The sequence below is a fragment of the Nylanderia fulva genome, unplaced genomic scaffold (genome assembly GCF_048542155.1).
Source record: "Nylanderia fulva isolate GAGA-0341 unplaced genomic scaffold, ASM4854215v1 Scaffold60, whole genome shotgun sequence".
Classification (NCBI taxonomy): Eukaryota; Metazoa; Arthropoda; class Insecta; order Hymenoptera; family Formicidae; genus Nylanderia; species Nylanderia fulva.
Genome location: NW_028190699.1, coordinates 674,901 through 691,381, shown reverse-complemented (window position 1 = coordinate 691,381; position 16,481 = coordinate 674,901). Strand labels below are relative to the sequence as shown.

The 16,481-nt window shown below is 37.5% G+C and overlaps 4 protein-coding genes across 5 annotated transcripts; 1 reads left to right on the top strand and 3 right to left on the bottom strand.

The window, feature by feature from the left end:
• Nucleotides 1-226: 226 nt before the first annotated feature.
• mle (dosage compensation regulator mle) lies at nucleotides 227-7,768 on the bottom strand. Of its 2 annotated transcripts, XM_029310846.2 has the most exons (9): nucleotides 7,562-7,768; nucleotides 6,287-6,794; nucleotides 5,639-5,685; nucleotides 5,323-5,558; nucleotides 2,935-4,579; nucleotides 2,322-2,689; nucleotides 1,965-2,234; nucleotides 1,662-1,907; nucleotides 227-1,090 (listed from the first exon to the last, which is right to left on the bottom strand). In XM_029310846.2, the coding sequence occupies exons 1-9, from the start codon at nucleotides 7,638-7,640 to the stop codon at nucleotides 734-736; spliced, it is 3,756 nt and encodes a 1,251-aa protein (XP_029166679.1). In that variant the 5' UTR covers nucleotides 7,641-7,768; the 3' UTR covers nucleotides 227-733. The 2 variants fall into 2 exon arrangements, with proteins under 2 accessions (XP_029166679.1, XP_029166680.1); XM_029310847.2 differs by lacking the exons at nucleotides 6,287-6,794; nucleotides 7,562-7,768 and adding an exon at nucleotides 5,924-6,257.
• Nucleotides 7,769-8,259: 491 nt separating this feature from the next.
• Nucleotides 8,260-10,613, bottom strand: LOC114937404 (protein regulator of cytokinesis 1-like). Its single transcript, XM_029310843.2, has 2 exons — nucleotides 10,483-10,613; nucleotides 8,260-10,413 (listed from the first exon to the last, which is right to left on the bottom strand). The coding sequence occupies exons 1-2, from the start codon at nucleotides 10,534-10,536 to the stop codon at nucleotides 8,440-8,442; spliced, it is 2,028 nt and encodes a 675-aa protein (XP_029166676.2). The 5' UTR covers nucleotides 10,537-10,613; the 3' UTR covers nucleotides 8,260-8,439.
• A 182-nt stretch (nucleotides 10,614-10,795) lies between these two features.
• On the top strand, nucleotides 10,796-13,534 carry Tango4 (transport and golgi organization 4). The gene is made up of 6 exons (XM_029310844.2): nucleotides 10,796-10,920; nucleotides 11,139-11,245; nucleotides 11,311-11,435; nucleotides 11,556-11,836; nucleotides 12,268-13,065; nucleotides 13,160-13,534. Exons 1-6 carry the CDS (start codon nucleotides 10,918-10,920, stop codon nucleotides 13,217-13,219), a joined length of 1,374 nt encoding a protein of 457 aa, XP_029166677.1. The 5' UTR covers nucleotides 10,796-10,917; the 3' UTR covers nucleotides 13,220-13,534.
• On the bottom strand, nucleotides 12,872-16,087 carry TBCB (tubulin-binding cofactor B). The gene is made up of 6 exons (XM_029310845.2): nucleotides 15,713-16,087; nucleotides 15,502-15,645; nucleotides 15,309-15,396; nucleotides 13,956-14,147; nucleotides 13,542-13,614; nucleotides 12,872-13,452 (listed from the first exon to the last, which is right to left on the bottom strand). The coding sequence occupies exons 1-6, from the start codon at nucleotides 15,833-15,835 to the stop codon at nucleotides 13,335-13,337; spliced, it is 738 nt and encodes a 245-aa protein (XP_029166678.1). The 5' UTR covers nucleotides 15,836-16,087; the 3' UTR covers nucleotides 12,872-13,334.
• Between the last annotated feature and the right edge of the window lie 394 nt (nucleotides 16,088-16,481).

Sequence of the window (16,481 nt, the reverse complement as noted above, 5' to 3'; positions counted from 1 at the left end):
TATTTTTTACTAATTTTTTATCTAATACTATTTTTTTGTCTACTATATTATATTTTACTATTATTTTTCACCAATTTAATCTAATACTATTTTTTTATTTATTTTTACTAATTTTATCTATATTATTTTACTATTTTTTATTTAATATTTTTTACAAATTTTATCTAAATACTATTTTTTACTATTTCTGATTACTATATTGTTCAAAATTCTACAATTATGTGGATATATGCGAGACGAGCATGTCGTAAATTTATTTATAATCACCATTGCTGTACACGATACAATAAACGATGAATTAAAAAAAAGTTTTGGACCACATATAAACATCATTTGTATAATATCGAGATTACAATCTTAAGCTGATACCAGCTGATTCACTCATATCAACTATACGCCATATTTTGATATATTAATATATTAATATATAAGGTGTATTAGGACGTATATATTCCTCATATCAATCAAGAAGAATGTAGAATGAAATTTTTCCGTACAAGAAGACCTAAAATCTTGAAAAACTCTAAGCATATATATTGTATGAAAAAAATTGCATTCCACATTTGTACGATAATAAAAAAATCGCATTTCTTCTTGTCGAGATCATTTTTCTTGTACGCCACGATTTCCGCCTACACCCTGTATAATTTCTATATCTAAATATAATTCTAGATTATATATATAATTTATAGTGATAACGATCGATATATCAATGTCGTAAAATAAAAATTAGTTAATAGCGACCGCGAAATCCGTCGCCGCCGCTCCAGTTTCCTCTGCGACCTCCTCGCGAACCCCCGTATCCCCTGTTGTTGTAGCCTCCTCTATATCCTCCGCTGTAACCGCTGTTGTTACCACCTCCGAAAGCGCCGCCGCTACCGCCACTTCTGTAATTATTGCTGTTGGTGAACAGTGATCCGCGATAGCCGCCGTTTCCGCGCATCAATTTCGCGGGGGATCCATGATTGGAGTGAAAACCGGTCGGGTGCTCCCTAGGTGGACGACGCGACTGGAAACTGCCGCCAGTAATCGGCTCCAATTCGTGACGACAGGCGTTCATGCTGCACAAAGACTTGATCACGCTCAGCACCTGGGATGAAAATGTGCGTTTTTATTTTTTAGTTTAGCACACCATCGTCAAATAATACTATGATCATTCATATCGAAAGAGTATATATTATTCTAAGATCCTTTTTTATCTCGGTATACTATCATTAAAAGATAGTATTATTATTATATAAACACTAAAGTTTATTATTATTAATTATCATAATTATTATTATAAAATTTATTTTTATAGATGTTATTTTTATTAATAAACTTTTATATACAGACTTTTTTTCAAAAGATGCTTTTCAGTGATTTGTATCAAAAAAATATAGTGGTTTTATTTAAAAGCCATAATTGACCTTCAAATGATCTTGAGAAACGCCCTTAAAAAAGTCTGTAGTACCATCCTCTGTTCTCCTTCAAATCAAACAATTTTTGTTTGAAACATTTTATTGTACGATCAAAAATAAAAAAACTTAGGGGTCATCGATTAAAATGAGACACCCTATATATTTGTATAGATAAATAATGTTTTAGTTAATATTTTTACGGATAAATATATGAAATACAAAAGAGATATTATTATTATTTTTGATTTTGAGTCTAGATACCTTTTCCTCGGTGGGATTCAACTCCAAAATCGTTTCCGGGTCCTTAGATGCCCTGACCACGAGGCTCTCCAGCGCAGGTCGTAGGGCGACTATGGACGCCGCGTGCTGCGGATTCATGTCTAAATTGATCCAGTTATCCAACCTAATCATACCGTCCACGTATTCCACTTTCCGGGATCCGAACAGCAGCAAATGGATGGGCGACACCATGGTCATTTGTTTGCAAGACACGGCTCTCGTACGAATCTGAAGGAAACGAGGAGTTAGAAAGACGTAGTTTCACGAAGAGAATGTGTCCCTTACTTTCTCGCCGAATACGAAGAATGGGAAGGGAAAGTTTTGCTCGAAGTTACTGCAGTTCACCGACGTCTTGTGGATCAACGCGGCCTTGGACTCCGTGGTGAGGACCTTCCGCTTCTCCTTGTGGAAGCACACGTTCGGATAGAGGCCCATGCACAGCAATGCGGTGATGGTGTCCAAACGCGGATCCGAACCGGCCTGGTAGTTCAACGGAGTCGGGCAGAGGGTCTCTTCGGGGAAGCCAGCGCTCTGTAGCAGCGCCTGCAGCTGATTCTAGCGTGGCAAGACACAAACAAGGTCAAATCAAGGTCATAAAGCAGAAAATAGACGGAACAACGATAATGAGCGATAATCACCAACCTTGGCTTCCCACGTTATTCGCAAAGTCGGCAGACTCAGGTTCTTGGACTCGCAGAAAGCCTGCTCCGCCCATTCGCCGCCGGTCCTCGCCTCCTCCCAAGCCTGGAAGGCGTGAAACATCGCCACGTGGTCGCTGTATCTCGCCCCGGCGAACCACTTCTGCTGGGCGGTGAGCCTCCTCACGTCCGGACCCATGTTGTACACCTCCGGGAAGGTGGTGCTGTTCGCCGCCATCGTCGAGAGCGCGTCGCCCACGCGAAACATGCAGCCCAGGATCATCATCTTCCCCAGGCGCGGCTCTATCGGCAAACGGGCCAGGATCTTGCCGAGAGGTGTCAACTCGTCGTTCTTGTCCAAGCATTTCATTTCTGTAACCAAGACATATTTAGGAAAGTGATTTCTCATGTGAAGGTCATGTGAAAATCACATGAAGGTCATTTTCAATTTCTCTTGGTTTTATAAGTAGCAATGAAAAATAGTAAGTTCTAGTTAGAAATTGACAGTGACCTTCGTGCGACCTTTAAACGACTATCCGAGGTCTTTGCCACTATGTCTCCCTCGAAGCCATATAATTTTTTGTCGCATCCTGTATAAAAAAAAACTTTAGAAATACCTCTTAATACCACTTCCGCTTCGATCACAGCGTCGATGGGAGGCGGCTCGATCGCTTTCGATAGGAACTGGCCGATGTTGCCCAGTCTCAGCAATTTGATGCTCAACGCCAGCTCGTGCAGAGGCGTCCTGAACATCTCCGGCGTCATGTGCTCGTCCATCCTGTTAAACCGGGCCTTCGAGCACAAGTGGAAGCAGAAGCCCGGCCTGACGCGACCCGCTCGACCCTTTCGTTGCTCCAGATTCGTCTTGCTAGCCCAGACGGTCGCGTAATTGGTCATATTATTGTGGGACGTGAACAGCTTCATTTTCGCCTTGCAGGAGTCTATGACGTAGACGACGTCATTGATCGTGATCGAAGTCTCGGCGATGTTCGTCGACAGGATAATCTTCGTCACGGTGGGCGGCACGGGGTCGAAGACCTTGCGCTGATCCTCCCTGGGCAGCTGCGAGTGCAGCGGAATAATAAGATAGGAGGATCCGCCGAAGACCGGGTGCTGCTGAAAGTGCTTCATTAGAGCGAAAATCAGGTTCCAACCGGGTAAAAAGATCAGCACCGCGCCCGGGATCTCCCGCCTCTTAATGTAGGTCAGCAGAGCCTCTATCAGCTCGAAGCTGATCTCCTTTTCCGTCAGCTGCCCCATCGAGTTCCTGGTCTCGGCGGAATAGCCGTTATCTATGACCTTGTTCAGGTTCTCCTCCGGCTCTCCATCAGCCGTGGGCAGCTCGTCCGAGTCCCTGGACTTGCGTTTCCCGGACATTGTCGGCGGGATGAAATTCGTCAGCTGTATACAGTCCTCCAGAAAGTACTGCTGCACGGGATACGCCCTGCCCGGGACCTCCACGACGGGGCAATTGTTGAAGTACTCGCTGAAGAGGCTCGTGTCGATCGTAGCCGACATGAGGATGATCCGGAGGTCGGGATAGAGGTGGATCATGTCTCTGAGGACGACCATGATAAAGTCCGAGTTGACGTCTCGCTCGTGGATCTCATCGACGATGACGTGCGAGACGCCTCTGAGACCGCCCTCGAGCTTCCTCAGGAGCACACCCACGGTGCAGAACATGACGCTGGCGTAGGGCCGCGGTAGACAGGACTCGAATCTTACGGAATACCCGATCGATTGGCCCAGGGTCTCGCATCGCTCGATGGCGACCCGGTCGGCCACCGACACCGCCGAGATTCTCCTCGGTTGGGTGACGACGATGCTGCAGTAGGCGCCCTGGCCGGACGCGATGTAGTCGTCCAGGATGAACTGGCAGACCTGAGTGGTCTTGCCGCATCCCGTGTTACCGCGGATGATGATGATCGGGTTCTCGTTGATCGCGTTCATGATCTCGTTCTTCTTGGCGAACACGGGCAGCTTGGATCTCTCCTTGATGCTGGCCTGCAAACTCGAGTCCTGCTGCAGCTTGTCGCGCTGCTCGTTCATCAGATCCTCCGACAGCTGGTCCAGAGAGGTCGAGGCCAACGGGCCCTCGTCAATGTTACACCCGGTCCATGGATTCCAGTTCGGCTGAGGTGGCGACCAGCTCACCACGCCGGCTGGCTGCGGCACCGAGGATATGAAATCGTCCAGGACTTGATTCGTCAACAAGGACACGCCGGCAGCTGCGTTATTTTCCTCTTTGATCACAGGTGGTGGCTATATAAACAAATATTTCATTTTTTTTATTTTTATACTATATTTAATTATTTTATATTCTATTTTATCAGATTTATTATATTTTATTTTTAATTTAATTTATATTTTTCAATTTGTAAATAATTTTAAATATTTAATATAATAAGTAATATAATAAATTTAATATATAATAAGTAATATAATAAATTTAATGTATAATAAGTAATATAATAAATTTAATAATTAATACAATATAATAAATATAATATAATAAAGCCACAATCTCCACTTGATTCCTCTCGACCAATAGAGCCAAACGCGATGTTATTGCGATAATTATGAAGGAAAGAACATTTTGGAAAGGAATTTGAATCCTATGGTTGGGATCTCAGAATTTTCTCGCCTATTTCTTTACAGGGGATGTTAAGAAAAGGAACAGGGGGAATTTCTGAGATCCCAACCATAGGATTCAAATTCCTTTCCAAAATGTTCTTTCCTTCATAATTATCGCAATAACATCGCGTTTGGCTCTATTGGTCGAGAGGAATCAAGTGGAGATTGTGGCTTTAAAAATCAAAAGAGCTGACTAAATAAGTATTCACATTATAATATAATAAATTTAATACATTTAATATAATAAATAATATAATAAATTTAATATAAATTTAGTTTATTAAATAAAATAAAGCTATTTATGAATCAATACAATAAATCTAATTTAAAATTGATTCTTGCAATATATGTTAAATGACGAAAAAAATTACCTGTTGAATATCAATTGGTATTATATCCAAACTCATTAGAACTTCCTGAATCTGACTTTCCAGTTCTGGTGAAATTTTCACGGGATAAGGTTTCATTTGCTCAGCATCTTTATTCTTTTTTAATGTACCGCTGAATGGTTCAATAACACCTAAATGGTATAATTGACGAACAATAGACAAAGCGCAGCTTTTAGACGCTGTTTGTTTATTCGATCCAGTTTCACGACCAGTTATACCTGAAGCATAAATCAAAGCATTAGATGTGATTTTATAATAACTAGATATATTTCAACAATAAATAAAATAATCAACATACTTCGTCCAAGTTGTTTGACATAAATTGACATCTCTGCCATAAAACTCCTGTCAAAAAGATCATCCTTATTACAAATATTATAAACTATGTGCAATTATGCAACAATAATGTATCATCAATGCATTTAATAATTAAGGGAACAAGTGTGAAAGAAACATCAAATAATTTCTCATAAAATTATATAAAGCATTTCAATTAATTCTTCGCAATCAAAAAATCTCTTTCAAAGTTTACTGTCCTTCTACTTGTTCCCCCAATTAATCGCAAAGAATAACAATGACTTACCATTTGAAGATGTTACAGACGACCATATTGGAGTACATTGAGAGGAGTTTCTTTGTTTGGTCGCACCAAAACCATTATTAAATATCAGTTTAATAAAAGTTTTGGTTCAATGCCATCGTCATCTGTGTACAAGAGAGTCGATAATTACTCTCTTGCACCAGCTTTAGATGTGTGAGCAAACAATATACTCCAAAATGGCCTTATTAAAGTTCAAATGGTACCAACAATCGGCGAGCGATTGTTTAAGAAAAAAATAACAAAGAGTACAAATGCATATATATAAAATACACATAAAATGAACTATATCGCTGCATCAGTAAAACGCCAATCCAATTGTGCTAGAGAGAGACTCCGTCTCCATACCTCGTGTGATCCGGACCGACCGGGGTATACTTGTAATCAGCATTAATTTTGTTAGTTTGCATGAATTGATGGAGCTTGGACTTGGCGTTTTCTATCGTCCAGTTTCCATGTATCCCGGAATTCACATCCACGTCCTCGGCGTCCTCCACCCTCTTCTGATCGGCCAGTCGGTCCATGTACGTGTAATTGTTCTGGCCATGCTCGTTGTAAGGCCTGTAGGCCTGGCCGATGTCGTTGGGACCCATGCCGCCTTGGAATACTGATTTTATCGGCATCGAAGTGTCCGGCTTGTTGTAGTTGTCGGGTCCGACCATCGCGCCCGAAGGCACCGTCGTGTTGTCTCTGGGCACATCGTTGGGATTCACACGATCCGTACGAACTAAGTAGTTGACGTAATCCTTTGCTGCATTTCCCTGGGCGTCTTTCTTGTTCGTTGAGTTTCCTGCACCAACATAGTCGAACCCGGGGACTCGCAACTCACAGAGGAAACGTTGTCTATGCTTCGGCCCTGTGGAAGATACAAGTGTATAGTCCATTTAATTCCTCGATGAGTCATAGGTTGAAAAAACTGATGTAAAAAACTAGGATAAATATAAAATATATATTATTTTTATATATAAATTTATATATATAAAATATACTTATATAAATATTATATATATATATATATATATATATATATATATATTATATATAACTAAACATTTAAATATATATAGTTAATATTATACATATATAAATATATATATAAATGCCAGACGCAACAAACGTGTTTTTGAATACTTGGCCAATCATTTTAATTTTCTAACAAATCAAAATGATTGAATAATTAAAAGATTTAAATCAAATATTTATTCCCGATTCAGCGATTTTCGGATCTATATTTTTCTCTTGCATTCATTTATTTATTTTCCGTAGGTGGGTTAAAGGGGTATTGAAATTAAATCTCAAAATATGAGATTATTTCATATTTAAAATCTTGGCCGTGTCCAAGTAAAAATTTGGTGCCTTGTGCACCGGTATTTAATTCTAACGAAAAATTATTTAGTTTCGTTAGGATAACGCATTGTCATCCGCGATTTGGCTCTTGTTGCCCGTCTTATACGTTAAATTTATACAAATATTTATTATTTAAAGTCACTTTGGCTCCTTTTTTGGGGTAGCCGAAATTCGTTGACAAAAGGATTAATAAAATCGAAGAATTAATCTATACTAAATTGTTAATGCTGAATAATTAATTAATTAACCATTCATTTCACGGAACGATGTTTTTACCTGTTGGTCGAACGTCAAATTGTGGTTCTTTGCCATTTTTTGCGCACCATTGATGGAAAAAGGATTTAATATCCCCCATTTTCCCTCCTCCCTGCGTTTCTCAACAGTTAATGTTATAACGATAATTTTTATGTAAAGAATTATAAACAGAAGCAGAAATCACCCTTCTGTTCTGAAGCAAGTCTCACTCTAAAATCTAACCCCAACCTTTTTTTTTAATTCTGACGTCAAACTTCAGATAGCGCTGTAAATTTGATCTACGATCGGTATTCGTAAAAGTAATTTTTATATTTAAAAATATTACATTTAATTTACATCAAAACGCAAATAATTACTTTTGATTACACGTGTAAAAATATTTTACTACATTTTATAACAAAAAAAAAATCGTAAAAAAATCTTATGCAGTTAATCATCTATAGTTATAAAATAATGCAGAAAAAAAATTTTTTTGTCCTATTATTCCATTTTCTTTTTTTTAGCTCAGTTTTTATAAATTAATTACTTTTAATTTTTTTACAAAAGACTATACATATATATATATATTTTTTCTCCATCAAACTACATTCCTATTCGAATCGAAGGAAAGTATCATGAGAAAATAAAATGCTTTCTTAATCTAGCAGTATAACAAATTAATTATAATTAAGTTAAACTAATTATACGCTATATATATCAGTAATAAAAATAGTTTAAACTAATATCAATTGCATACGTTTTTGTACTGTATATGTGCACATACATAAATAAAGATCTTCCAACAGCAGAATTTTAATCTTACATAGAGGAGAGACTTCGTTAAATCAGTTGCTTCCAAGTCGTTCTCGCAGAAAAAAAGAGTTTATTATAGAAAGTCGAGAGCTTCTTTTTAATCTTATCTAAAAAATAAAGGGCAAATTGCTCGGTGCTGTCGCCAATTTCGGCGTGCTATTAATTCTGTGCGGACTGTGAGGTGCTTTTCGCGCGGAACCGCGACCTACAGGCGTCGTGGAGACGCCAAGGTTCTTCCTCAGAGGCTTCATGGGTGTCCGCACTATGGGTGTCTTGTTGACATTGGCTCTGTTGGAGCTCTTCAGGATCTGCTCCGGCAGCATCGAGCTGTGGAGCTCCTCCCTTTCCGTCATATGACCCTGGAACTGATTGTAAGTCGTATCCGTGATGCTGTGGGTAGGTGACGTGGATTGCTTCCTCTTCTGCCCACTCTTGGGGGATCTGTGGGTCCTCTGTGGAACGCTCCTGGGAATCCTTCCGCTTCTTCTGATCTTAGACGCGCTTACAGTGGGCTTAATCTTCTCGCCGTTCTTATTCCTGCGCTTGATGGACGAGTTCGGGGAAGGACTGAAGAGTTTGCGCTTCGACAGCGGGGTCGGGCCCCGGTGAATGCTGAGATGGGACATGCCCGGGGTCTTCTTGGAACTGTTCAAGGGCGACTTCTTGATGGACTTGTCCTTCGCTTCCTTCCTCGCCTTCTTTATCGTCTCCTTTTCATGGTTGATGCTCTCCCAAGTCTCTGCCAAAACATTCTCCAAGGACGTGCCGTAAATGGTGAACACCTGATTGTGTCTGGCCTCGTATTCGTTTATCAGTTGCTGCAACTCAGCCTCTATCTTGGGTAATTTCTTCTGTATCACCTTTCGCTCTTTCTCCTCCATCAGCAACTGGCCTCCCCGATTGTGATAGCGATCCGGATTGTTCGCGCGTTGAAGTATCTCCTTTATCTTCATTATGAGGTTTTCGCGCTGCTCCAGAAGCTCGAATATCGTTTGATTATCGTTGTAAAATTTGCGAAGTCTATCCACTTCCAATTCGTGCAACGTCAGAAGATCCTCTGTGAATGTGTTGGAGTGAAAAGGGGCAAATGTGTTCCTCTCCGCTTCGCAGTATCTACATAAATCCCAGAGGTTCATCAATTCCAATCTGATCTGCGTCACGTATTTGAAGATGTTCTCCTTTCTACTCTCCTTGCACCGCTTGATCTCCGCACTCAGGGCATTTATAGTGTTGCTGCTGTAATCGGAATACCTCTCAAGGAACATTTGGCAAACGTCAGCAGGTTCATCAAGATACTTCCACAAAGCCATCAGATCTCTTTTCATCTTCTCAACACGGCCTTTCGTTTCCTCCACTTGCACATTCAACTCATCTCTGAACTCTCTCAACTTTGTCATGTTATGTGCGCTGAGCACAAACTCCTCTGGATTCTCACAGATTAACTGCTGGAACGACGTGGATGGGGATACATCCACCTCGTCCATCATCCTGATTATGTGACGACGTATATCCATGAAGACACTCTCCAAACGTACTTTCTCGTTCTCCTGTTTCTGCAGAAACAGCTTGAAACTCTCGAGTTCCTGCTTCGTAGGCAAAACATCTACGGTGATGTTGACCTTTTTGACGCCGAGCTTCTTGCAGAGCTCCTCCTCCTTTGCCAGCAACTCCTTCAGCATCATCATCCGCTCCTCCTTCATGTGTTCCAGATCCTGCATCTCGCTGCGCAACATCTGCTCCACCTCGCTCAGGGGGATCTGATCGTAGCTCTTGGGCTCGAACTCCAGATGCAGCTCTGCAGCCAGGACACTCGTCTGCTTCAACAGATCCTTTATACTATCCAGCAACAGCTGCTTTTTTGTCTGGGACTCCGCTACCATGTCATTCAACAGATCATTTATGTGATTGTGGGCCTGCTCGTAATACATCTGACGTGTCTCCCTGGTGCAGCCGATGTCCTCCCAGACCCGCTGCAGTTCCTTGAGCGCCTGCCTGAATTTCAGGCACATCTTCTGCTCGATAGCCTCCCACTCGGGTTGCTCAGCCATCTCGTTATACGTTGTTGTTATTGTTTTTATTCCCTGTGGAAAAATATTGAACTGTCAAAATTAATTAATTAATTGATTCTAAAATCATCCTGATGCACCTACCTGGATCTTTTGCGAGGAGTATCGGTTTTTATTGCACGAAAGAAACCCAAACATGCATCACTATGCAACTTCGACATTCAGAAACACACGCCGTTACACCTTTTTGAATTCAAACCGTCAGCACGAGTGACGTCAGAATCTGATGCGCCATCGATATCATAAAATATGTAGATCGGGAAACATCTCTCGCTTCGACCGACCAATCAGGAAATAGAGGTCTTCGCTCTGATTGGTCGATTAAAAAAAAATTATTTGGGACAAAATGGCAGGATCAATCACAAGTCACCATTTTATCACTAGAAATGTTGAATTTTTAGTTTAGGGAGCGACTCGAACAGCTGACTTGAAATAGAAGGAAGTCCAGAATATAGAATGTGATTGTATAAACAAATATTTTGCTCTGTGATTTCTTACATATTCAGCTGATGTTAAAAGATGGTAAGAAGTGTATTGAATTAGATTTAATATTATTTTAAATATTATATATAAATATATATCACAATAGGCATATTGTGCATATACATAAATATATTAATAATATATAGATAGAAATATACAGATTTGTACGAATTTTTATACTGTGATTCTATATATTTTTATATTATATTTTATATAATATTATATATTATATTTTTATATTGATTATTCTATTCCAGGACGTCCAGAGACATTCTGTACATACATTAGTGTTCCGTTCTTTAAAAAGGACTCATGACATGTTTCTATTAAATCAAGGAACTTTACCACCAGTGGATCCTGTTTTGTAAGTTACAATTGCTACAAATTATTTCTTAATTAAATTTTTTAATTAATCCACCATTAATCCAGACAGCAAATAAAGAAGGGTATAAAAGCGAAAGACAGCTATGGCCCAGTGTTGGAACGTGTTAAGCAGAATAACATAGTCAAAGTACAGCAAGAAAACAACATAGCAGATCCTCCACCACCAGGAGGTAATATAATATAGATATAATCTAGATAAAATAGATATAATATGGACAGAATCGAAAAAATGTCTTTATTTCATATATGTATGTGTGATTATATACTCATTTTATAAAATATTCTTCTAGATGAAACTTTTGAAGCTAATATAACCTCAGCAGTTGTTCCTTACAATATAACACAAGGAAGCACAGCAGTAGTTGCGACAACCACAGGTGGAGTAGGTAATACAGGTAGTAGTGCGCTGACAGTGCCCCAGAAGAAAACACCTTCAATGGCCAAACCCAAATGGCATGCACCTTGGAAATTGTATAGAGTTATTAGCGGTCATCTAGGATGGGTAAGATGCTGCGCAGTCGAACCTGGAAACGAATGGTTCGCCACCGGTTCAGCTGACAGAGTAATCAAAGTGAGTATCTGGTGTTTTGAAATATTTATTCTAATTTATTAAATTTTTAATCTAATTAATTATTTAACAAATAATTTTACAATAATAATATTAATTTAAATATTAATTATTTCACTAATATCAAATAATTTGTTAAGTTTTTTATTGACTTTCCAAGTAGCAACCCAAATAGAACAGAAAAGTCAAAATGACGTCACTTTGCCGTCTATGATGTCATTCGACGTCAAATGACGTATGCTTGCTACCTGGATTATATTAAATTATTTATTAATTTATAATTGCATTGAAGATGACCCAAAAATCATTATTCATATCGATAATTTTATAATTATAATAAAATTTTAATTACTGTGCCTAGCTCTTTTGGCCATTTTTTACTTAAAAAGTTTTTCAAAACAGAAAATTTGCAAGAGAAATAACTTTTTTTTCAGATATGGGACCTTGCAAGTGGAAAACTAAAGGTTTCCTTAACTGGCCACATAAGCAGCGTCCGCGGCCTTGCCTTCTCCCAGAGGCATCCTTACCTGTTCTCCTGCGGCGAGGACCGTCAGGTAAAATGCTGGGATCTCGAATACAACAAGGTGATCAGACACTACCATGGGCACCTCTCGGCCGTGTACTCCATGGCGTTGCACCCCACAGTAGACATCCTCGTGACGGCTGGACGCGATTCTACAGGCAGAGTGTGGGACATGCGGACGAAGGCGAACGTCCACACCTTGGTCGGGCACACCAACACGGTGGCGAGCGTGATCTGCCAGTCCGCCGAGCCGCAGATCATCACCGGCAGCCACGACTGCACGATACGTCTCTGGGACCTGGCGGCCGGCAAGTCCAGGGCGACCCTGACGAATCATAAGAAGAGCGTGCGCGCTTTGACGTTCCATCCCTCCCTGTACATGTTCGCCTCGGCGTCGCCGGACAACATCAAGCAGTGGAAGTGTCCGGAGGGCAAGTTCATCCAGAACTTGTCCGGTCACAACGCCATAGTCAATTGCCTGGCTGTGAATGCCGATGGGGTTTTGGTCTCCGGCGCTGACAACGGGACCATGCACCTCTGGGACTGGAGAACCGGCTACAATTTCCAACGACTCCAGGCACCAGTTCAACCCGGCTCGATGGACAGCGAGGCTGGGATTTTCAGCATCACGTTTGACATGTCGGGCACTCGTATGATTACGACGGAGGCTGATAAGACTATCAAAGTGTATAAGGAAGACGATACTGCGGTAAGTGAATTTTTATAAATAATTATACTGTACACTTGCGATTTAATCATCTACGATAATTATCGAATTATTTTTTAACATTATCTATTTGCAGACTGAAAAGACACATCCGATCGACTGGCGACCTGACATAATCAAACGAAGGAAATACTGAGGACCTTAATTTATGAGCATTAATTTAAGAAAGCTTATTTTATATAAAATTGTATCCATTTTGAGAATTAACAAATTATAAAAAGATATATTCAGTGGAATAATGCTGGGTATTTTTAAAGCTCTTCATTCAAGTCAAAGTCTTCTTCGGGAAAATCTCCGACTTTCACGTGCGCCGGCTTCACGAATCCTCCGTATTTTGGTGGACATTCAAAATATCTTTTACCACCGACACTGTCGACAATGTAAAAAAGCATGACGCAATAAGAAAATTATTATTTTGATATCACAATAAAGAACAGAATATTCAATTATACATTTACCTTCCATCATTTTTGCCCAGAGGTTCGTCATATTTAACGCCAATCCACCAGCCTTCTCTAAATTCAGTTTTACCTATAATAATAAAAAATAATATATAAATGGTTTCATCTAATAATAAAATAATATATCATATATATTTTATTAATATTACTTTTTATTATTTATATATATATATATATATATATATATATATATATATATATATATATATATAATTTAATGTAATATTAATTATATATTATGTTATATATTATATTGTATGTTATATTTTCATATTTATTATATATATTATTTTCATTATTAGATTAAATCATATATAATATAAAAAGTCATAGAATGAGAATATTATATTTAAACAGATAATATAATTTTTATGGAATGTACATGTGTAAATGTACTAAAATTCAACAAACCGATATATAAGATAGTAGCTCTTCTTCTTGCTTGATTTGGAACAGATACTTCACAGCGATCTCCAATTTTACATAAACTGGCTAAATGCTCCTCCGCTTCTTCCTCCTGTTTCTTTTCCTCCATTTTCTTCTTCATTTCTTCCTCATTATATTTCCCAAGCTTATTCTTCTCCAGGAACGCCTTAACAGTATCTGTATTCAATATTAAATAGAAGCTTATAATTTTTTACAATCTTGCAGGGTAAATAAATTATTTTTTAAATCTAAATTAAATAAAAAGTTGCATAAACAAAAAATTAACTCAGTTAAAGTTAAGATAAGATTAAATTAACTAAAGTTGAATCAAAAGTTAATTTTTAAAAACATTATTTATATTAAATTAGAATTTTATTTGTTAATTCTTTTAAAATTTATAATAGCAAATAACAAAGAAATTTTGTTTATATAGAAATATATTTTTTGGTATTTACAATTACTGACAAATAAACATAAAAATTAACTCAGAAATAAATATTTTTATCGGCTCTCAATATAAAGAATATAAGTATGCTGCCTTCTAAGCCGGGCAATAGAGCCAAGGAAACGAAACGAAAAATTAATTAAACGGAACTGTATCTCAATTTGAGATCCCAAAGTTCCACATATAAATTAATTTCGAAACTTACATATGGAGAAATAAGCGAGAAAAATATAGGTCCGAAAAGTCGCTGAAGCGGGAAACGAACCCGCGTCTTTCACTTTCCGGGCGACTGCTCTTACCAACTAAGCTATTCAGACCCTTTCGATCCCATATTTTTCATTTGCCTTTTTAAGTAGATGTTAGTAAATACCGCCGTGATTAGCCCAGGCGTGAATAAACTCAGAAATAAATATTTTTATCGGCTCTCAATATAAAGAATATAAGTATGCTGCCTTCTAAGCCGGGCAATAGGCATTCCCGCTTCAGCGACTTTTCGGACCTATATTTTTCTCGCTTATTTCTCCATATGTAAGTTTCGAAATTAATTTATATGTGGAACTTTGGGATCTCAAATTGAGATACAGTTCCGTTTAATTAATTTTTCGTTTCGTTTCCTTGGCTCTATTGCCCGGCTTAGAAGACAGCATACTTATATTCTATAAAAATTAATAATACTTTAATTTAAAAGTAATCCGTTTATAACTTATAAAAAAAACAAAAATTTAATAAGTTTAAAGTAAAAAATAATTAGTTGAAGTTAAAAATTAATACATTTTAAATTAACTAATTGTAAGCTAAGTTAAAAGTTAACTTTTGAACTGACTAATTAACTAGTTATTACCCAACCCTGCAAGTTTGTGTAAAAAATAAGTTGTAAAAAAAAAAGTTTGTACCTGTCTTCTTAGCATATTCTTCTTCCGATATCTCAAACTTCTTCACATTATTCAAGTCTTCCGCAGTGGACGAGAAGTTATCAATGACCTGCAATATTATTATTCTTTATAAACTTTTTACTTTGAAAAAGTGTTTGAAGGAGAAGAAACTTTTTCTAGCAAGACCCAAATTCTCTTGTATCTACAAGCTTACATGTATTCTCATGCCATCGTCAATTGGATAAGATCCCAAGAGACGTTGCCCCTCGTCCAACTTGCAAACCAGCTTGTCATTCTTGTCGTAGACTTCAACAATCATCGTAGCTGGGTTGCCACCCGTAAGAAGCTCCAACTTACCCTGCAATTTTGTAAAAATTTATAAATATTTTTCACACACACATACACATAAAAGAGAGAAGTCTCACCTTAAATTCATCTATGGTTATACTTTTCTGAAATCGACGTTCCACGACACAAGAGGATTCTTGTCCGGAATTTGTGATCGATACATTTATAAAACCGGACGTGATTACGCTGTACGAACTCATTTTATATTGTTTTATTTTATATTAACGTATCAGACATAGGTTAATAAATAAACTCTTCGAGGATCTACGAATTCTATTCGATGATGACAAATTACGATTATAAGGAATAATAAACATACGATTCTATAAAATAAACACACATTCGTTTATGTATTTAATGTTAATTACAAGATGTACTTCGACAAAATAAATTCCAACTCTGACAGAACTCAGGACTCCCGAACTGTCATATCGCTATCTGTCAAACTATATATATATATATATATATATATATATATATATATATATATATATATATATATATATATATGTGTGTGTGTGTCGTTATCAGCTGTTGAGAATGAGCGCCTTTACTACAATTTATTGTCAATTTACGAAAATATAATATAAATTAATAAAAAAAATATAAAAGAATATAATAAATTTAAAAAATTCATCAAATTTAATTATAAAAAAAAAATTAAAATATTAATAAAATAATAACATTTTATATATTTTATATTATTAAATGTATATTATATAATAAATATTTAATATATTTAATATATATTAAAAAATATAATTTAATAAATATTATATTTAATATATTAAAATATATATTATTATATTTTTTTTATTTTTGATTTATATTATAAATTAAAAATTA

Excerpts from the sequence above, each read along its gene's own strand:
- TBCB (XM_029310845.2), bottom strand. The coding sequence starts at position 15,835 with ATGAGTTCGTACAGCGTAATCACGTCCGGTTTTATAAATGTATCGATC. Across the intron at positions 15,646-15,712 it reads TAACCATAGATGAATTTAAG|GGTAAGTTGGAGCTTCTTAC; the intron begins GTGAGACTTCTC and ends ACAAAATTGCAG. Across the intron at positions 13,453-13,541 it reads CTGGGCAAAAATGATGGAAG|TGTCGGTGGTAAAAGATATT; the intron begins GTAAATGTATAA and ends CATTGTCGACAG.
- mle (XM_029310846.2), bottom strand. The coding sequence starts at position 7,640 with ATGGGGGATATTAAATCCTTTTTCCATCAATGGTGCGCAAAAAATGGC. Across the intron at positions 2,690-2,934 it reads AGCGGAAGTGGTATTAAGAG|AAATGAAATGCTTGGACAAG; the intron begins GTATTTCTAAAG and ends TCTTGGTTACAG. Across the intron at positions 2,235-2,321 it reads GAATAACGTGGGAAGCCAAG|AATCAGCTGCAGGCGCTGCT; the intron begins GTTGGTGATTAT and ends TTGCCACGCTAG.
- LOC114937404 (XM_029310843.2), bottom strand. The coding sequence starts at position 10,536 with ATGTTTGGGTTTCTTTCGTGCAATAAAAACCGATACTCCTCGCAAAAG. Across the intron at positions 10,414-10,482 it reads ACTCCTCGCAAAAGATCCAG|GGAATAAAAACAATAACAAC; the intron begins GTAGGTGCATCA and ends ATTTTTCCACAG.
- Tango4 (XM_029310844.2), top strand. Across the intron at positions 11,837-12,267 it reads CAGCTGACAGAGTAATCAAA|ATATGGGACCTTGCAAGTGG; the intron begins GTGAGTATCTGG and ends CTTTTTTTTCAG. Across the intron at positions 13,066-13,159 it reads ATAAGGAAGACGATACTGCG|ACTGAAAAGACACATCCGAT; the intron begins GTAAGTGAATTT and ends ATCTATTTGCAG.